At 39.8% G+C, this 22261-nt stretch overlaps 3 protein-coding genes and 1 pseudogene across 5 annotated transcripts; 1 reads left to right on the forward strand and 3 right to left on the reverse strand.

Moving 5' to 3' along the window:
• Positions 1-223: 223 nt before the first annotated feature.
• LOC144711250 (pentatricopeptide repeat-containing protein At3g53360, mitochondrial-like) lies at positions 224-3055 on the forward strand. Of its 3 annotated transcripts, none has more exons than XM_078585196.1 (2): positions 224-340; positions 1043-3055. In XM_078585196.1, exon 2 carries the CDS (start codon positions 1252-1254, stop codon positions 2989-2991), a length of 1740 nt encoding a protein of 579 aa, XP_078441322.1. In that variant the 5' UTR covers positions 224-340; positions 1043-1251; the 3' UTR covers positions 2992-3055. The 3 variants fall into 3 exon arrangements, with proteins under 3 accessions (XP_078441322.1, XP_078441319.1, XP_078441320.1); XM_078585193.1 differs by having other exon boundaries at positions 231-593; XM_078585194.1 differs by having other exon boundaries at positions 231-539.
• A 3064-nt stretch (positions 3056-6119) lies between these two features.
• LOC144711279 (Chaperone DnaJ-domain superfamily protein) lies at positions 6120-8128 on the reverse strand. The gene is made up of 5 exons (XM_078585226.1): positions 7766-8128; positions 7555-7629; positions 6878-7017; positions 6592-6729; positions 6120-6430 (listed from the first exon to the last, which is right to left on the reverse strand). The coding sequence occupies exons 1-5, from the start codon at positions 8010-8012 to the stop codon at positions 6215-6217; spliced, it is 816 nt and encodes a 271-aa protein (XP_078441352.1). The 5' UTR covers positions 8013-8128; the 3' UTR covers positions 6120-6214.
• A 7746-nt stretch (positions 8129-15874) lies between these two features.
• On the reverse strand, positions 15875-16616 carry LOC144711447 (uncharacterized; annotated as a pseudogene).
• A 4093-nt stretch (positions 16617-20709) lies between these two features.
• Positions 20710-21918, reverse strand: LOC144711445 (uncharacterized). The gene has a single exon (XM_078585454.1). It carries the CDS (start codon positions 21857-21859, stop codon positions 20747-20749), a length of 1113 nt encoding a protein of 370 aa, XP_078441580.1. The 5' UTR covers positions 21860-21918; the 3' UTR covers positions 20710-20746.
• Between the last annotated feature and the right edge of the window lie 343 nt (positions 21919-22261).

The raw sequence follows: 22261 nt of genomic DNA on the forward strand, positions 1-22261 counted from the left end.
CTCTATCAGTCTCTCTCTCCATCTCTATCTTTATCTACCTCTCTACCCATCTCTATCTTTATCTCCCTCTCAATCCCTCACTCTATCTCTCTCTATTTCTATTTCTACAACTATTTCTCTCTCTCTACCTCTCTTTATATCTATCTTTATATCCATCGATCTCTATCTATCCTTATCTCTCTCTCTCATCTCTCTTATCTCTTCTACAAAAATTATTGTTAAATTTCTTGCATTCAACCCAAGACACAAGCCGCCAAGCGAAATCAAATACGAGCAGCGTAGAGAGAGAAAGCTCGACATTTTCAAACAAGAAAGAGAAAGCAACCCACCTCCGGCGAAGGTACAAGCTCTAGAGAGATACAGAGAGAGTTATGGAGAGAGAGAGAGAGAGAAGAGCGAGGAGAAAGAATGGAGGGTTGAAGTGAAATCCTGAGTTGCCGATCTGTTGTTGCGGTGGGCAGCTCGGATTTTCTGGAAATCTTGCAAAGTTTTGGATTTTCACTGCTACAAATCGAAATCTTCCGGACCCGCCTTCTAAGGTGGATCTCGATCTGGTCTGATTCTCTTCTGAGATTCGCGATCTGCTTGCCTAGGTGATTCCATCAATCTTCTGTCTTGATGTTCTCAAAACCCCATCGCTTCTTACCCAGTTCTTAAGTTGATGATTATCGATGTTGGGCGATATTTGGGTTCTTTGTTTTTCGCTTTGCGTCTCCAGACGATTCCAGGCCGTGGGACTAGTTCCTGATGCTTTGAAACCCCATCCCTTCTCATCCAATCCTTAATTATGTAGTTATCGAGGTTGGGTGGGATTTGAATTCCATGACTTTAATTTTCTTGATCTCTGATCGGTGGGTCTGGCGGATTCCAAACCGTAGATCGATTGAAATGGGCGGCGAGGCGAAGGACAAGTTCCTGATGCTTTGAAACGCATAAGCTTCTCCTTCAGTCCTTAATCAGTTGATCATTTTTGTTGGGGGCGATTTCGATTCCATGATTTCGATGCCTTGATCTAAGAATTTGTGGGTCCTGTGGATTTCAGGTGGAAGGTTGATTCTTTGAAATAAAATCGCATATCGCACCTACCCATCTGGATCATGTCCCAAGCGCCTAATTTGGCTATTATTCCATCCTCGCCAGTTCAAATTCTCTGGTCCCCTTGCCCAACCCAACACTCTGAAACTAGCAAGAAAACCGAGCAGCAGGGGAAGCGGCTGATCTACTCAGTGAGCAATTTAAGGTCGATTTCTGATGCGGCATGGCATCAGTTCTCTTCTCCACCTCTGCGCCAAGTCCGGCGATCTCCGCCGCGGTCTCCGCCTGCACGCGGCGGTCATCACGAGCGGGCAAGCTTCAGACGTCATCCTCTCCAACCATCTCATCAACCTCTATGCGCGATGCGGCAGAATCTCAATTGCCCATCACGTTTTCGGAGGAATGCCTGAGAGAAATATGGTCTCTTGGTCATTGATCATCTCTGGCTGCGACAGAGCCGGGCGAGCTCCAGAAGCCATCGCGCTCTTCACCGAGCTGCCATGCTCAGCGAATGAGTTCATCTACGCCGGCGCCATCTCTGCCTGCGCTCACCTGCTTGACCTACAAGCCGGTCTCCAGATCCACAGCCGTGTGCTCAGAACTGGCCATGGCGCTGTCTCCTTTGTCAGCAACTCTCTCATCTCCTTTTACATGAAGTGCAGCCGCCCCGTCGACGCCATGCAAATCTTCTGCAACCTCCCAGCCCCTAACCTCGTGGCCTACAACACCATGATCGCTGGGCTTGCTGATAATTCCCAGTTCCAGCAGAGCTTGAACCTGTTTAGAGTCATGAACCGGCGTGGGCTTGTTGCCGATCACTTCTCCCTGGTTGCCCTTCTTGGTGCAATTCAGGAAGAAGACGAAGCTTCATCGTTATCGCTTACTAGCTGTTTCCTTATCCACTGCCTCGCCATCAAGCTCGGGCTCGACAGGTCTGCCTTCGTGGGCAATGCCATTCTCGCTGTGTATTCAAAGCAAGGCGCGCCAGAAGAAGCAGAGAGTGTCTTCCTGTTTATCGAGGGCAAGGATACAATCTCTTACAATACTTACATGGCGTGCTGCTCGCGCCACGGAGACCATGCCGGAGCACTAAGTGTTTTCCGAGGTATGAAGGAAGCCGACGGGTTTTCCTTCTCCTGCGTGCTGGCCGCCGCCGCGGGGCTCGCGTCAGTCAACCATGGAAAGCAAGTCCATGCAAGAGTTCTCAGAGCAGGAGCTCCTTACGAAGACGTCGCAGTGCAGAATGCACTGATGAACGTGTATGTCAAGTGTGGGGAGATAGGCTGTGCAGAGACAATATTTCGCGGGATTTCAGAGAAGAACCTCGTCTCGTGGAACACGATGATAGCCGGGTGCGGCTACCATGGAAAGGGGAGAAGAGCTCTGGAGCTCTTGAAGGAGATGGCAGAGGAAGGGTTGCACCCAGACAGTTGCACCCTCTCCGGGGTTCTCGCTGCATGCAGCCATGCAGGGATGGTGGAGGAAGGGCGAGCTATAGTTGATGCCATGGGAAGCCGTCTCGGAGCTGAGCATTTGTCTGCCATTGTTGATCTTTTGGGAAGAGCAGGGCGGTTGGAAGAGGCTGAGAGTTATCTGAAAGAGGGTGTTCTCGGCGAGGACTGGGTGGTGTGGGGGAGCTTGCTGTCATCATGTAGGCTGCATGGCGATATGGCCGCGGGGCGGCGAGTGGTGGAAAGGCTGATGGAGCTGCAGCCGGCAAGCAGCTCGCCGTACGTGCTCATGGCGAGCTTGTATGCGCTTTCGGGGAGATGGGGGGAGGCTGCTGGCGTGAGGCAGCTGCTCAAGGGATCCGGGCTGAAAAAAGAGCCTGGCCATAGCCTGATAGAGGTGGACGGCGTGTTGGATAGGTTTTTGGTGGGAGATTTTTCCCACCCAAGGTTTAGAGACATCAAGGACACCCTGGATAGCTTGAACCAGATAGCCAGAAAACCATGATCGTTTCCTTGATCTTTGTATCATGACATTAGATTTTGCAGCTATATAGATGAGTCTACCTCAACTGGGATGATGTGAGTTCGGAGTAGGGATTGTTGTAATGGTTGGCGTGGACCAGACGATGATGATGAGTTCGTCGTAGTCATCATCATTGACCACATATTGTTGACGGAAGACTATGACAACTTGCCATCATTGTCTTAACATTTTCTTTATTTCTACTCTTGCTGATTAAGAGGGCAATGAAAAGGCACTATAAACTTATAAAAAAAGCACTATATGCTTGGCTAGATATAGAGTTTAGGGGAAATATCTTTCAAGATATTGGGGACTAGATGGAATAAAATTAGAATTGGAAATTAGAAATTCATTATTTTCTACTATACTTCATGTCAGAAATCACAGTTTGGGGAATGGGGCCACGTGGAATGAAAACAGTAAAGAATCCAGCTGATGGCCACTGAATCTCAGGTGGCAAAATCAAGAGGGCATACAATTTCAACTTCTAAAAGCATGATTATTAGAATTTCAAGTCTTTTAGTATATCCTCATTGATTATGCAAAGCCCTTTGACTTCCTAGAGACATTATGTAGACCTAATGAGAAATTAAGGCAATGCAGATTATACCTCACTTATAATTAAAAGCAGCCCAAAGTGTATAAAACTAGCGTATGGATATTATCCTCAAATCCCAACCCATTAGGACTCATATTTCTATATTTTTACATATGCTTGATTATCACTTAAAATTTTGAAATACCTAAGTTAGCTCCTTCACCTTAAGTTTTCCTAAGCTATTGTCATAAACTAACAAAGTAAAGAGGATCTTTTTGAAATTCACACTTGCGATTTGAGACATAGCTTTTGGATCTAATTATAGGGTAATATCTGCTGCGGATTCTTTGGAATATTCATTAAATTATATTTTCCAAAAATATAATTTAATATTTACTTTAAATGAAAGATTGAATAGCGTAAGAACATTTTCATCACATCTTCGTGAAAGAATATTTTTGACTCATTATCTTTGCTAAAGAATAATTGTAAACCAGCAATCACATTTTTCATATAGAAAAAAACGAGAAAATACAAATGAAAATAAAGTTATAAAGTTTGATTTCTAATAGTTGCTAAGCTTTTCATTTCGTCATATCCCTTTGAGCATAGTAGCACAAAGACACTGACATGGTTTATGAAGATGTCCCAAACAGGAAGAGGGATAAAATTATTTTTGTTTTTTTGAGAAAATTATGAAGTTAAGAAGTATTAAGAATTCGTTGCTCAATACCTATCCTCACGGGATTTTTTTATTCAAATAATAATTTAGCAATCTTATTATATAGATTTAGTGATGTCAAGTATTAGCAATGATAAACTGCTAAATCTGTTTTTCTGTTTTTGGAAATAGTCTCATATTTGTTTTTTTTCCTTGAAGTAGTACACAAGGGAGGTTATGAAGATGATGTACAATGAAAAAAATTACACACGTGTGCTTTTAAGACTATTTAAAGAACAACAACTTTCAATAATTCTTTAGGCACATGATCTTTTGAGTTAGTAAAACTTGTCTTCTTAGCTAATGATAAGGCATACAGGTGTGAATTATCCAAAAAAATTATTTTTATTTTTTAACTCATTTTGTAGATAATCATTGGTATTACATGTCCTTCAATTATTTCAAAGTAACTTTGATGTGCAGGTCCACTTTCCTACAGTTTTCTATTAAATTCATATCTTAACTAAATTATGTATGTCTTGTCTAAATGATGGATGAGCAGAGGAAATGTCAGGAAAATTATTATTAATACTTGTTTGGTATACGCATCATCCTTCTGTGTATTTAGAAAACCTTTGTTCTTCAATCTCTAAACAAAAAGTGTAGAATTCCCAAAATAAATTTCAGTGAAGATATGAATCTTGGTAATCGTATTTGCCCTACAATACTGAAATATAATTTTTAATCATTCTTTTGCTAATCCCTTTTCCAGTCATGTTTACAAAGCTATATTTTCTTCATCAGTTTCTGAATATCAGCTGTATAGTTTCTCGACATATTTTTTTGAACATCCATAAGTAAATATGGATGTTCAGCTTTTCAACACAAAAGGGCTTCCTTGTTTAGACATTGAGTTATAAACCATATTTCAATTATAGTTTCTAAAATACTGTGTAAATAACTTCTCAATTATACCTCTTTCCTAGATATAAAATAAACGTTGCGCATCTGCATTCGCATAACTTTTCAAGCATACCTCTTCAGAAAAATATTTAATACATTTAATAACTACAGTTATTTAATTTGGAACTTAAAAAATGGGTCTGAAAGTATGTCAAATGTGCTCGAAAACATCTCAAAAATTACCTGAATACTGTTGGAATAGAAAAATTGGTTCATATTTAATTGTGTTTTTTATCGCATGTACCTGAGTTAAAAGTTTTAGAGTTTCTATAACCAGGATCCTCTGTTCAACTTTTTCAAACATCTCTATGAAATTCGGATCCAAAATATTACTTAAGAATATTCCAATAATTAAATATTACTTTAGTGGTCCGTAACTTTTCACACATCGATATGAGAAGTGGAGACAGTTCGGCATCGATAGTAGAGTCAATGGCTTATTTTTTCAAAATATTTTTTCAAATAATTTCAAATATCGATAGTCGACACTAGAAATGAGAACTAAAGGAACTTGAGTCTATGAAAGTCTAATCATGTTGCATCCGTTCCCCAAGGTTATCTTGATTTTATCATCTTGAAACCTTAAACTTCTAAATTTAAGAGGAAAATATTTATATATACACGATGAATGTTCACTAAGAATTCATGTTTTTCAACAATGATAATATCAGGGGAAAAAACTCAACAAGCACGCAGATAGGGTTTAAGGGAATCTCTAGGTAGACGTACTACAAAAAATACCAAAACCCACCTCTCAGACATTAGATGAAAATAAAATATATAGCATTGATACCACACTAACGAGTATCATTTTGAAACAAGCATCCACTCTACTGTCGGAAGGCTATTAGATTCTCCCACAGAAAAAGGAACCATCCAAAGTTACTTCAAACGTTGTATGCGCACAAAGCAAACATCTTATAAAGGTTAAATATCGCAGACAGCCCCTACTGAAAACGAACATATATACAATTATAAAATACAGACATTTAAGGATATAATATGAAAATGTATCAATCTTAAACTAACCATAACAAAAATTATTAAAAGGTATCCTCTTGTTCATCATCCAGTTCAAGGCCTTCCGCGGCAAGCAGCTGGGAGATAGTTGCACGGCGGTCTTCCTCGGCTTTCTTCTTCCTCATCATCATGTCCCTCTTCTTTAGAACAAGTGTGTGCCTCTTAAGAGTGTTGTTGTAGTTCTCCATAGAGGCCCGCCTCTCCCTTGCCAGTATTCTCCTCTCCTCTTCGGGGTCGATCTACATCCCAATTCCTCTCAAAAATTAGCATATCATTTTTTGATAATGATTGTATGTTTAGCTAAGAAATAATGCAATTAATTTACAGAGTATCACATTTTTAAATTACTATGAAAGTATGAAATAACCAAAGCATCATTAATAGGGAAAAAATATTCAACCTTGGATCTGGAGAGGCTACGCGCACGGAGATTGAGTTCGTGTTGTTGCTGTTCAGCCCACGCGGCGACAGCCATGTCCCCTCGTTGTTCAAAGGCTTTCTTCTTCTTCATCAGCCATTCCATCCAAGCTTTTGAAGCCTGAGCCACCAAGATAAAAACCTCTGAGAAGAAGAAATAAATTGGGCTTGCTTCTTTTGCACAAGATCTTCCTTTTTGTTTATCTTGGACAATTATTAACTAACTCAACTAGAAACAAAAACTGAGACTTGGTGATTTAGGTTCAAACCTTTGCCGGGTTGACTCGGTGATCCCTGTCATATTCCCTTCTCTTATCATCATCAATCAAGAGCTCATAAGCAGCCTGTATCTTAATGAATCTAGCTTCCGCGGTTTCTCCCTCTTCCAGAGTTCCCCTCCCATCATACACTGACCATGAGCAACAGAACCAATTATGATTTCTTCCATCAATTATCAGCAGAAGTATTTTCCAAGACAACAACTCAATAAGACACCAAAACCTTGCGAGGTTGTAAGTCAGACCCTTCTTAATATGGTTCTTATCCGGAGAAGAGTGGAGAAAAATGCCAAAAGTGGGCCTGTTATTATATCAATCTCATGTGATCTAAATATCTTGATTAATCTCTTCCATGAATTAAACTTAAAAAAATAGAGGAATAAGGATAATTATGACACTGTTCATGCACATGATACGATGCAAATGTTTAAATTTATCTCTCTATCTCATCATAGAAATTCATAAAAAAAAAGTAATCATGGAAGCAATATTAATCGCAAACATTTAAAAAGTTACCACAACGAAGAAACTGGACAGTTACCAGGACTAGGGTAAAAACACGAATATAATTAAGAATAACCTGGTTAATCTTGAATATAATTGCAAAACTACAGGGAAAAAACTGCGAGTAACATACTCAAATAGTAGAGAAAGAAGATACTTCATACCATCCGGATGATAATATTTCGCCAACCGCCGGTACGCAGTCTTGATCTTATCTTCATCAGCATCCCCCTCCAACTCTGGATAGCAAATCAAAAAAAAAAAAAAAAAATGAGAAAAACCAAGCTACGAACTATTTCCTCTTCCTCGAATAAAACCCATATTAAAAATCACATATAAGAAAGAAAAAATGGAATGAGAAGGATTGATAGCTACCAAGGGTCTCGTACGGTGATCTCTCCGAGGACCAAACAGAGGCCATGGCGATCGTTCTCCTCTGCGCCGGAGAGGATATTAGGAAGAGGGTATTTCGGGAGATCTTTCCAAAGCTCCGGGATTGGCATGGCGGACGAGAAGAGAGCGAAAGACGAAGCAATTGAACCCGGTTTCTACAATCGTAGACGATAGCCTGGGAGAGAAGCCCTCTCGAAGGCGCTCGACAGACGGCTCTCAACCCATTCATCCTTTCCCTCTGGAAGGAAAGATACTCCAACCAAGAGCGTGTGGTGTTTGGACGGGAGAAGAAGACAGCGAGGAGGTTTTCTCGCCATGGAAATTGGAAAAGATCGTAGCTTTTCTTCGTCTCCACCCTCTAAATTACTCATGCTTTGTTTTCATAGAGTATTTCCTTGGAGTAAATGGGCCAATTTGGGCTTCTATCAAGAAGACTAGAGCCAAAAGAGTAAGAATATATTTCATTGTAGTAAGGTTGTGCTGGGGATAGAAATATTCAGCTGAACTAGCACCTCAAGACATGTTGATACTTTTTTTTGAAACCTTATCAACATGTCTTGAGGTAGTTTGTTTTCATAGAGTATTTCCTTGGAGTAAATTGGCCAATTTGGACTTCTATCAAGAAGAGTAGAGTCAAAGAGTAAGAATATATTTCATTCTAGTAAGGTTGTGCTGGGGATAGAAATGTTCAGCTGAACTAGTACCTCTAGACATGTTGATATAGGCCTCTCCTGAAATTCGTTTAAAACCTTATGTGTATGTGTATTAAAGTCCTTACATATTCATTGGAAGGTAGAGGCGAAGATTATGCCGTCTACAGCAATTGGGATATTATCAAGTCCAGCACATTTTTTTTCATCGGCACTGTCCATTTTTGGTAACATTGCCCATATAAAATTGATTTATATCTCCTATTCAACTCTTGGATATTATTTTGAGCCATTTTTTCATTTTTAAAGTCCTACTGTCAACTAGATTTTTCAGGCTGTTCAAATAGAGCAAATTGAGGTGATGAATGACATATTCTCATAGATCCCAAATTTTATGTTTTGCAAGGGTGCCACATTTGATAGCTGGGAAATTTCCTGACCTGTCTTTAACTGGTAGGATAAAAATTCAATAATAACTATTAATATGCCTCTTAACCCCTTATTTCAGTATGCAGGATGAGCAAAGGGATCTATCTATGGAGATGTGGGATTAATACTGCCAATTAGGCTGAACTTTAGCATGGATGAAACATGGTGAGATCATGTTGATAGATAGTGGGACAAGATAAAATTGACCAGTATTGCTGAAATTGGGGGAAAATAATTGGGAAGAAAAGGTATGGGATTTTGGATGAAATTCCCATGTTCTTATAACTTGGAATTTCAGAAGATGCACCTCAGGTCTTAACTTCAGAACATGTACCCCAAGTCTTGCTTAAATCTGGGTTGGCGTAGCGGGACTTATTGAGACTTACTCGACCTGGCTAAAGAATGTTCTCTCCTCCCCTACTCGTATGCTCACACCTCTATACTCTTCAAAATCACCTCATTAAAATATACACTTCAAGTAGGCTCTGATAAGACTCAAAAATAAAAAAATATTCTTTTAAATGTAAGAAAAATTAGGTGAAACATATTTTAAACATATTATGAACCGTGGATCTTAAAAACATTTTCTTAATTATCTTATGAAATAAAAACATGAAAAAAAATATTTTTTGGTTTGAAAACTTCATCCAGCTGAAAGATTCAACTGTTAAAGGCTAAGACACATGACTCAAAGGCAATATTAAGTATTTTTTATGAATATTTAATTTAATGTTTCTAATATTTTCATTCCTACTTGGTATAAGAGGACTACCTAACCCTATGTCCATTTTATTTGTCTTGGGTAAAATCAGTGTCAATAAGGATAACATATATTAAATAGCTCAAGAATTTAAAATTAATAAAAATTATTTTTAGATGAAATGTGTGGAATTTGATAGTATACTGCATTCATATAAATAGACAGCTGGCATTTATAGTAAGGTAAAAAATCCAACGCTCCGATTACACAACCAAAATTTCATAGCACAAAAGATTTCTCTATGATTGGTCAACCTTTAGATAAATTCTATTTTATTAAAATTTTAATATAAAGATTCATATCTATGGCTTAATTTGCAGTGAATAATGTAATTCAATGTAACCGATGAAATATTAAACCAACCTTCAATTCCTAGCGATTAATAAATCATCTAGAGATATTAAGCTCATTTTCTAGTCTATTTGACAACATATTGAGGATATTATTTTTATATTATCAAATTTATAAGGATTATTTATAATTATTTTGTGAAGCAAAATTTTGGCGTTTCATTGAAATCAGATATTTTTATATTTAGCTTCTCATGAAACGAGAATAAAACACGAATTGAATAGATCAATTATTTGAAAAAAATGAAAACTTATAATTAACACATATAAATTTAAAAATAAAAAAGAAATCCCGATTACAAGACCAAAAACATAGAGCATTGATGTAAAAGCAACATATTGCCCTATGATGTGCCCATACTTTAAAATATATGATATTTCATAAAAATAATATCTACATTACTTTACTCTTACTTTCAAGATTAATGAGGAAAATATGTGGTTGGTGAGCCACATATTGTTCAATAAATTCATGTGTGATGCTTATAGTGAAGTCAATGAATGATGCTATGACTAAGTGAATTATGATAAGATCATAATACAAAGATCAGTAGTCTTTGAACATGGGTTCTAAATATTTTTATTGAAGTATACTCAAGAATGATATCAAAATATATGGGCAGAATATCACTCTATATTCGTAGTCATATGCTGAATATTGTCAATCCATTTGCCATTAATGTTGATGCATTAAGGACAAATAATGGATGCCCTTTATGGAAAGAGTGCATTTAATTTATCAATATAAATCCCTGAATGTTATTATATCTAACTATCAAGCAGGCTGATTCACATGGTGGCTTTCTAAGTGGCCCTTAGATCTGAGACACAATAGACTTGTTTCGGCTGGAAGGTTATACTTCAAGTATGGTCTACATGTTCCTATTCACGGAATCCCAAAATGGCATAGCTTGGGTGAAGAAGTTTACAAAGATGATTTAGCGGTCAACATGAGACCATCCACCCTTGGTATAAGAAGAGAAATATCAACGAAGATAATGAAATAAGGTCCTTAACCAAGGTAGTGGAAAATCAGAGAAGAGTTATCCAATGATTTCCCAATGCATTACTGCTAAATTAGAGTTTGATAGTTGATCGAATCATATGTCATTGTACGAACATCAAGCGGATGAGGGATTATATGTGAATGGGAACTTATGAAAGAAGGGTGAATGAGAAAGTCAATATACTATGTTGCATATTTTAGATAAATAGTGTAATTTGGCCCCCAAGAGTTGGCAAATAAACTTATCAATTGAGTTAAATTGATCATTTTACTTAATATATATGTTAATATAGTAAGTTAATAAGGTAGACTAATAAAGGTTATTAGAGGTCATTCAAGTTGTTCACTAGACTGAACAGGAGCCTAGAGGGCCATGTACAAATGATCTACTAGATGGCAGAATATATACATCAACTTTTAAGGGTTTCACCCATGCTTGAGGTCTTTATTGTCTATCATTAATTTATATTCTTCTCTATTAGTTATCTAGGTAACATCCTCTCTTTATCTGATCAGAATGGGAAAATTACAAAGGTAGAAAAATAGCACGACTCATCTAGGGGACAAGGAGCAGATTTTACATGTGGAGGATTATGTGGACTCATCTTGAAGCTAGATACTTAAATGGCTAAACACAACTTGCCTGAGTAAATGAGAAATCAAGGATCAGATCTATGCAAAGGTGATTCAATCACCAGGTTTTCAATCATTTAAAGGTCTGTTAAAATGTTGTTTTGTGTTCTGCTACATGGATTCTATATGGTTCATGTCAATCATGGACTTGCAAACCTACACTTGATATATTAATGAAACATCAATCAAGCTTGATTCTTAATAAAATGATAGTTACTCATTGGAATTCATATCAGCATAATTAATATTTAATTTTAATAAAATAATTGTTTTCATATTTTCCTTTCCTTGGTTCAAACCACTCCACATAAGGTTTAATAACAATATCTCTCCACCAACTTTTAATCAATAACACACAACTGCCATATTTTTTCTAAAATGATTTCTTTTCAATTCAATTAACGATGATTTTTTTATAGATTCCCTAATATCTCCTTAAATTAATTTTTTTTTGAAAAATTGAAATGGAAAAAAAATAAAATGAAATTAAGAGAACTAATTTATACAAAAACTTGTGAAACAAATATTAAGGAAATCTTGAACTGTTCTAAAATCATTGTTTTAATCACTAAGAATAAATGATCCAATTCAATATGACATATTTAATGACTTAAAAGGAAGGATAAAAAATCAAATTATTATATTGTGATATGAAAGTTCTCAATATTTCAGTAAAAGTGAATATTTTTTAGTTTTCATACTGGATGTATTAAATTAAAATTTAAAGTGACGTTATAATAAAATTAGATAAATATGGTAAAAAAATAAAAATTGCACATAAAGAGTAAGATCTCATAGAAATAATAATTTGGATTCTAAAATATTGGAAAATAGGATTGAGATAGAGATATTTGGAAAAGTGAAAATTGCAATTTAATTTTACGAGATGGAAGAGAAAAAAAGTAGAACTGCCTTGAAACAAATGTAATTTGATTTAGACATAGATATTTTGAAAAAAGTGAGAGACCAAAATCAGGTTGAGGGAGATATACATGAAAAAAAATTAATTTCTGATGAATTGAAAATTAAACTGTAATAAGTAAATTTTGAGAGAGTATGATTATTGTCAATTTTATAGAAGGATTTGAAGTATATTTTTCAACTGAGATTAAGAACTAATTTAGCAGACAAAAGATGAAATATCGTTCCACTTAATTTTGGAATATTATAATTAAATTAGATTATACAATTGTGTTTGAAATAGTATAAATACAAATGTAAATTTGGTGTTTTTTTGTGTTTTATGATCTGTATTTAAAATAGGAACTTATGGTTAGTGGAGATAAATATGACTTCAATAGGATCATCAACAACAAAAATCTTTGAAGATGGAGGAGAAGATAAAATCATATTTGAAGCCTTTATTTCTGATGATAGAAGGTAAACTTTCCAAGGGTAATGAAGTTTTTTAATAGTCATAATGATTGTATGTTTTCTTCACTCAGAGGCCTGTGGTATTTATGAGCCGGACTATTCACACGGAACAGTTCTAGGGAAAATGAAGTACCAAGATTAAAAAGGGCTTCGCTCAAATATGGATAAATCTGTATACACATACCCTTGCTACATTTGTTGGGTTTGTATTTGTTTATTGGGTATATCCGTACATTAAGAAAAAACCTAATTCACTCCCTATTATGTTCACCCTAAATTCATAAACTATGAAGAGTATATGTTTAAATACAGATTATTTCAAGAAATTTCACGCAACTCATTATATTTTTAAACGTAGTTTGTAAAGTCTTATCTACAGTTTGAGGAAATTTTATAAATTTAATTACTAATTAGACATAGATTACAAAAGGAATTGGTAAATTTTCATAATTTTTCTAACACACCCTCTTGTTCAACCGATGTTAAAATCATTTTCACCAAATCAGATGGCCTTTGTTATCTTAGATAACATTTTTTTCACCAAATAGTTAGGAAAATAACCTGATCCTTAATCTTAGCATGTTCGAAAAAGTCCATGATTAATTAAATTCTAAGCCAAAATAAATTTAAAAACCTTGAGGGACATAACACCTAATCCATTTTAAAATGTTAATAAATAAAACATATTCCATGTGAAAATGCTCACATATATAGAGTACAAAACTAGAAGTTCAGCGAGTGAAAATTGTATTTATTGATAATCTGGAAACGGAAATGATTTTTTCGCACTTATTAATAAAGAATATAATTTTGGTGAACATTTTGATGGGATTGGGCAATAAAAGACTTATATATTATTGAGGGAAATGAGAAATTAATGCAAAGCAAAACTTTACATTATTTATCAATAGAGGTGGGAGGTGATTTTCTTGAGAGATCTTACTGGGAAAGCCCCTGCAGGATTTTTTATTTGTCTATAGGTTCATTCCTTCAATTACATTAATAAACCCAAATTCAGATTTCTACATGCTCCTCCTATTGTCTCGATGTTGAAATATATGGCCACTATTTTTTAGAAGAAATACATTACCATTTTCTATATACAAGCACTAAAAAGCGAAGGAAGATGAGTCAAAGGTCAATAATAAGTATTCTATAACTTAACATTTATAAAATCCCCCTGGATAGGGTCCAGGACATGGCTGGACCAGTCTATGAGCACGACCTTGGGACCGATCATACCCGGAACTGTGTTTTTGCCAATAAAAATAGAATTCTATAAACTCAGGAAGCACATCACGTCAATACTTTTCTTTCAAATTTTGCTTTAAATGACTGCTTGCTCTTCAAACGCCATTCATCTAATATCGCATAGATGTATCAACTTTGGTTGAAACAAAGTCGTTTTGTTACAAATAATAAGGAAACCCATTTAGTTGATTACTGAATGACAGGGTAGTCAGTGGGTATAAACTCACATGTTGACTCAAGTTTTCAATGCACTTTGATACTTAGTGCTTAATATTAAAGAGACTTAAACCTTCTTGACCAAGTAGAATAACCATACTTATTCGTGTATTTATAATGCTAAACACATGAAAACTTAACTCCGGTTATTTTTCATCTTTCTTGGTACTTGCAATTTTTCAAAAGTCCCTGGCAAATGAAACGATATCACGAATGGAAAGTGGGATATATTCTTTGTAATGGTAATCACGCTTGTCTATAATGAATAATAACTGAGATTGGCAGCACTCATTATCTATTCTAATGACATGGTCATCTGGTTGAAAGTGAACGAAAAACTGAATGTAAAACTTAATACCATCTGATTGAAATTTTTGTGAAATTTTCGATACCATTCCGAATAATTTATGCTCCCTTCTTTTTCTTCTTCTTCTGCCAAGCTCAAAAACTACTGGAGCGTAAGCAAAAATACAGAATCCCATAAATGTAAAATCGAAAATGAACAGTATTCAAATCGAAATCATCGCATCCATCTAAAAAAATAATAATTTTGCGATAGTGATAACAGGATCAAAGACATTAAGCAACTTAAATCTTCCCCAATCATTCACCAAGAATATGAAATTTCGAGCAGTTAATTAAAGATACCAGAGTGAAAGGAGCGATAGAGAGAGATCGGAATTACTCTACAGGATCATTGTCGATTTCATCAGATGATAAATAATGTGAAATTTCGAGCAGTTAATTAAAGATACCAGAGTGAAAGGAGCGATAGAGAGAGATCGGAATTACTCTACAGGATCATTGTCGATTTCATCAGATGATAAATAATGTGAAATTTCGAGCAGTTAATTAAAGATACCAGAGTGAAAAGAGCGATAGAGAGAGATCGCAATTACTCTACAGGATCATTGTCAATTTCATCAGATGATAAATAATACGAAATTTCGAGCAGTTAATTAACGATACCCGAGTGAAGAGAGCGATAGAGAGAGATCGCAATTACTCTACAGGATCATTGTCAATTTCATCAGATGATAAATAATACGAAATTTCGAGCAGTTAATTAACGATACCCGAGTGAAGAGAGCGATAGAGAGAGATCGCAATTACTCTACAGGATCATTGTCAATTTCATCAGATGATAAATAATACGAAATTTCGAGCAGTTAATTAACGATACCCGAGTGAAGAGAGCGATAGAGAGAGATCGCAATTACTCTACAGGATCATTGTCAATTTCATCAGATGATAAATAATACGAAATTTCGAGCAGTTAATTAACGATACCCGAGTGAAGAGAGCGATAGAGAGAGATCGTAATTACTCTACAGGATCATTGTCAATTTCATCAGATGATAAATAATACGAAATTTCGAGCAGTTAATTAACGATACCCGAGTGAAGAGAGCGATAGAGAGAGATCGCAATTACTCTACAGGATCATTGTCAATTTCATCAGATGATAAATAATACGAAATTTCGAGCAGTTAATTAACGATACCCGAGTGAAGAGAGCGATAGAGAGAGATCGTAATTACTCTACAGGATCTTTGTCAATTTCAGAAAACCTATTCAACCATTACCAAGAGGAACCCAAAATTCAAGGTTTTCAAAGTCACTCGAGGACGACAGTAGCCCCAATTTCCTTCAATTTAGCCGCAATCTTCTCCGCTTCTTCCTTGGTGACCTGTTTCTTGACAACAACGGGGGCCTTCTCCACCAGTTCCTTGGCCTCCTTGAGCCCCAAATCCGTGAACCCCCTCACCTCCTTGATGACCTTGATCTTGGCCGCGGCCTCGAACTTCTCGAGCTTGACGTCGAAGCTCGTCTTCTCCGCCGCGACGGACGGCGCCGGCCCCTTCTCCGATCCAGCGCCGCCCGGCGTGGGCATCTGGACGCCTCTTCCCCACCGATTGACCCCCATTTTGAGCGCAAAGAGGATCGCGTAGTCGTACCTCTCGAGCTTGTTTAGGGCAAGGAGCTCGTCCGCGATTCGTTCCAGCTTCTCCTCCTTCCTTCCCGTCTCTTCGCCGAGACCCGACGAGAACGCCGACGACGGCGCTCGCGGCGGAGCTACGGCGGCGCCGGCGCCGGCGCGGTAAGAGCGCCGCCCCGCTCCGGCGGCCACTCTCAGCATCTCTCTCTCTCAAGAATCTACTCGCGAAGTGCTTGCTGCCTTTAAAAAGAAATAATTTTGCTGAAAAGCCCCCCGCGGAAATCTCTATGCATGAATCACCCTCCTTTTTCTCTATTTGATTGTTGATTTATTTTGGGAGATTTATGTACTTCCCAGAGGAATTCGAAAAAGGCAGCTAATTTTAAAAATTTAGAGAGAGAATACACGTAGAAAGATGGATGGATGGATGGATAGATGTTGGGAATATAGTTCAGGGATACGGAGCGCACGATTTTTTCGTCCCGGGACGAAAAAATCATCCCATCCAAGGGTATGGACAAAATTCGGGACAAAAATTCGTCCCGGGGACTACCGGACGGGAAGGTTTTCGTCCCATGGGACAAAAAAACCATCCTTCCAGAGGTCTCGGACGATGGACGGACGAATGTAGACGAAAAACCGCCGGATTCTCATCCGACGGTTGAGATGTAGCCATGTGGCCTCGCTATGACAATTTGCATCAAAGTCCCTGTATTTTTTCGGGCGTGCAAACTGACGCCGCTCAGAAATACTTGTACATATTTTCCTAAAAAACTTAGAAAAATCTATATTAATATATTAAAAATATCAAATGATTTCTTTTCCGTCCGGGACGAGGGACAGGACGGTTTTCCCGGAACTGGGCGAAAATTTGTCCCAAGAGAACTGGACGGGATGGTTGTCGTACTGTCAGACGAAAATTCGTCCCATCCTTTGTCCCTACACTGAATCCGGACTTTGGAGGGAACGAAATTCATCTCATCCCGTCCATAGTCCACATCCGGGATGATCCGGAACTATAGTTGGGAATGGCATGTTGGGATAGGATGGATGATGAAGCTGTGAAGTGTAGCATAAATAACCCTCTTTTTTCTCTATTTGATTGTTCATTTATTTTGGGAGATGTAGGGATTGGAATAAGGCAGCTAATTTAAAGAATTTAGAGAGAGAATACATGTAGAAATATGGATGGATGAATAGATGTTGGGAATGGCATGTTGTGATAGGATGGATGATGATTGGTGGATGATGACGCTATGAAGTGTAGATGGACATGAACCCCATCCCGTCACACATCTCCGGGTTGTGAGAAAATCTATCACAGTTGCATCACATGGGTCCCCACGTCCTCTCGTCTTCCCATCACCTGACGATGTCCCCTGGGCGAGGATGTTGGAATCAAAGCAGGCAAGGGGTCAGCGGATCTTGTAGGTGGCAATTTAGGCATGAGTGACCATGCCGCAAGTATAGTTCTGGATCATCCGAGACGTACACAATGGACTGGACGGGACGGGACGAAGATTGTCTCGTCCGACATCCGAAATCAGTGCAGGGACGCGGACGGGACAGTTTTTTCGTCTAAAACCTCCAGACGGGACTGTTTTTTTGTCTGAATGGACGAAAACCGTCCCGTCCGTTCGTCTCAGGACAAATTTCCGTCCCAGTTTTCGTCCAACCTCGCAGATGGGACTATTTTTTTGTCCTGGAAAAAAAACATGCTGTCCGTGTCCCTGCACTAGTATAGTTCCAGATCGTGGGGGACGTGGACGATGGACGGGACTGGACGAAGATCGTCCCGTCCGATGTCTGAAATCCGTGCAGGGACGCAGATGGGAAGGTTTTTTCGCCCAAGACCTCCGGACGGGACGGTTTTTTCATCTGAGTGGACGAAAACCGTCCCGTCTGTTCAACTTGGGACAAATTTCCGTCCCGGTTTTCGTCCAACCTCGTGGACGGGAATATTTTTTTGTCCTGGGGCGAAAAAACCGTGCCGTCTGCATCCCTGCACTGTAGCTGCGAGCAACCCTAGGGGCATAGCCAAACAGCCTGCGACGGAGTGGGGGCGGTGTGGGTTCCATGGCCCTTTATGTCTCTCACGGACTTGGACTCTGCCAAACTCATCGACGGGTGACTTGCAGGCCACTTCATATGTCCAGGAGAAGGCATTGGCATCGATGATCTTGCAGTCGCAGGTGATTGCTTCGTCCCGATTGTCAGCGGTGGTCTTCCCCATCATCGGCAGTCATCATCCCCGTTGTCGGTGGTGGTCATCCCCCTTGTTGGTAGTTATCATCTCCGTCTTCGATGGTTGTTGTCCCCATTGTTGATGGTCGCCGTACGAGTCCTCTCTAGACTTCGTCCCCATCCTCGACAGTTGTCATCCCCACTGCCTGTGGTTGCCATTCCTGTCCTCCATGGTCGTCATCCCCACCATCGTTGGTTGTTGTCGTCCCCATCCTTGACGGTCATTGTCCACATCCTCGATACTTAGCATCCCCGTCATCAGTGGTCATCATTCTCATCCTCAACAATCAATGATCATCGTTCCTGTTGTCACTGATCGTAGTCCCCATCTTCTCTGTTTATGGAGATACTTTATACTTTATTTTTATTTAGTTTCTATTCATTCACATATCATTCATCCTGAACGACATCAGTCATTCTCATCACCTGTTCGGCCATTTTAGTCATCAATCATTCGTCCTCTGTGACGGATGACTGATGACTGAATACAACTCATTCAGTCATCCATAGCGCGATAGACGATGACAGATGACAAATTTTGGATGGACAGATGACAGTTTGCCATCCGGAAAAATATGTTTTGAACATGTCTTGAACTACTGAAAGTACTGAATGAACCAATAAATCAATCACCCACATTAGTCATTTATTGAATTGATAACTTTTCTATAAATAGCCTATGAAAACAATTGTGCTACTGCCCGAGTGCGGGTGATGGCTGCAGCAAGTGTGCTGTGGAAAAGTCAGTTAAAAAATTCAAACCGCACTGCACAACGATAGCACAACCGCCCAAAGTGTACTTTTGGATTATCTCCAATAGAAAAATTGTGGGGGAGAGGGACCCAACAATTGGAGATTGAAATACTGGGAGAGAGAGAAACAGGGAAATTGAGAGGGAGAGAGACGGAAAGAGGAAGAGAGAGAGAGAGAGAGAGAGAGAGAGGGGGGGAGAGAAACAAAGTGAGGAATTGAGAGAGAAACAGGGTGAGCCAGAGGGAGACAAATTGGCAGAGAGATGAACTGGGAAAGAGGGAAATAGAAAGATAAATTTATAGAGACAGGGGGAAGGTGATAGATGGAATGTTGGAGATAGACAAGTAAAACGATGAGTTAAAGAGTTCTAGAGAGAGAAACAGGGAGATAAATAGATATAGAAAGAGAAACAGAGAGAGAGAGAGACAAAAAAATTGAGAGAGAGAGAGAGAGAAACTGGGTGAGAGAGAGTTGGACAAATTGGGTGAGGGATAAACTAGGAGAGAGAGAAAAATAGGAAGACAAATTTATAGAGGCAGGGGAAAGTGAGAGACGGAATGTTAGGGAGTTAGAGGTAGAGAGATAAAGCGATGGAGAGTTAAGGAGTTAGAGAGAGAAATAGGGAAATCAAGAGATAAATAAAGAGATAGAAAGATAAAGAAAGAGATAACAATAGATACAGAGAAAGAAAGAGAACGAAAGAGAGAGCGAGAGAGAGAAAAAAAATTGAGAGAGAGAGAGAAATTGGGAGCAAGAGAGAAGTTGGGAGGAAGAGAGTGAGAGAAACTGGATGAGAGAGACGTAGACAAGTTATCAGAAAGATGAACTTGAATGTTAGAGTTAGAGGAAAAGAAATAAAGCGATATAGAGTTAAAGACTTCAAGGGAAAGAAGTAGGGAGATCAAGAGATATAGATAGAACTAGAAAGAGATTGAAAGAGAGAGAGAGAGAGAGAAAGATATAAAGAGATATAAAGAGATATATTAAAAGAGAGAGATCAAGAGATATATAAAGAGATAGATAGAGATTGAAAGAGAGAGAGATCAAGAGATAAATAAAGAGAGAGAGAGAGAGAGACAGAGAGAGACAGAGACAGAGAGAGAGACAGAGACAGAGACGCAGAGAGAGAGAGAGAGAGAGAGAGAGAGAGAGAGAGAGAGAGAGAGAGAGAGAGAGAGAGAGAGAGAGAGAGAGAGACAGACAGACAGACAGACAGACAGACAGACAGAGACCACCTTCTTCTTCGCAGGTAAAATCATCTTCTTGCTCATGATGAAGGAAAAGAAGATGAAAAATGGGGAAGAAAAATTGGGCAGAAGCGGAAGAAATCGCAGCGGGAAAGAACTCTCCATCGAAGGTCAAGAAACGGCGTTCATCACGGCGGCAACATCCGGATACATACCGATCATCCCAGGAAAGGAAGGCTGCAGCAAAGGCAGATACTTCTCCTTGAACTTGCTCTCGGCGATCATCATGGCGGTGAGCAGATCAAGCCGGCCCCCGGGCAACCCCTTCTCCTTCAAGAACCTCAGCACGTAGAACCTCGGCTTCAACCTCCGATCGATGCTGTACCCAAGAAGAACAGCCTTGCGAGCAACGTAGGAAGGCTCGTAGCCGGCCTCCTTGATCAAGAAATCCATGGCTACCCGGAGCTTCCCCTCGGAGAGCCGAAGAACAATCGGAAACTGACGGAACGCGCGAAGAAGATCGTCCCTGGACCAGCCATAGCCGAGCAGCAAGCTCGATTTCGACTCCAGAGTGGCCTGGCTGAGATTCGAGACGGTAGAGAAGGCCTCCACGAAGGTCCTCGACCCGGGGGAAACCCCCAAATTCTGAACCTGCTCGGCGATCAGCTCGATCCGCTTCAGCCGGGAGGAGACGAGCCTGGGCCGGCGCTCGAGGATCATGGCGATGTGGGGATCGGGCATGCCGATCCGGCGGAGGAAGGAGAGGATGGGGGTGCCGTCGCCGTCGATCCTGCGGCTAAGGAGATGGACATTGCGCGCGAGCTTGAGGAATTTCTGCTTGGATCCGAGCAATTTGCGCCAGAATTCGATCTTGGGGATGACGTCGCGGACGCGGAGGGCGTTGGGGTTGGCGGTGACGAGCTCGCCGAGCTCGGCGGGGGAGAAGCCGGCGGAGCGGAGGGCGCGGATCTTGGGTTCTAGGGTTTTGTCGGGGGAGGCGAGGAGGAGCTTGGGCATGGAGACGACGAGGCGGCGGAGATGGGAGGGGGAGAGGCCCTCGCGGCGGAGGAGGCGGAGCACGGCGGCGGGGCGGTCGGGGGATTTGAGGTGGGCGAGGTGCCGGCAGGCTTTAATGGCGTCGCTCAGGGGAAGCTCGCAGGAGTCGATCAGGAACTGCGCCATGAAGTCCGCCGCCGCCGGCGGCGGCGCCGCCGTGGGCGGCGCGCAGAAGCGGCGCAGCAGCGGCGGGAGGCGGCGGGGGCCGCCGGCGAGCCGCCGTAGCATGGTCGCGGCTGGAGGAGGCTTGGAAGGAGGAGATTGGAGGGGAGCTGCCGTTTTTATCTCCTCGTGTGCTCTCTCTTGGAACGAGGCTTGGAAGGAAAGGGGTTAAGTGTAGAGATTAGAGAGAGAGATGATGATGTTGTTGTTGATGATGATGATGATTATGATGATGCATTAGTGTTTGGTCTTCCCAGTTTTCTCTCCCCTATTCTCCGAGCAGAGAAAAGTAGCGGGAATTGATGTCGAGATTAGATAGAGAGAGATGATGATGGCGATGATACATTCATAGAGAGTGAAGAAGAGGACTAGGGGAGTATCAAATAACCATAGTGAGAGAGAGAGATGATGGAATATTTTTATTTTCTGAATGAGTAAAACTAAGGATAGAGACGAGAGAGAGATGAT

Source organism: Wolffia australiana, chromosome 13 (genome assembly GCF_029677425.1).
Source record: "Wolffia australiana isolate 7733 chromosome 13, ASM2967742v1".
Lineage (NCBI taxonomy): Eukaryota > Viridiplantae > Streptophyta > Magnoliopsida > Alismatales > Araceae > Wolffia > Wolffia australiana.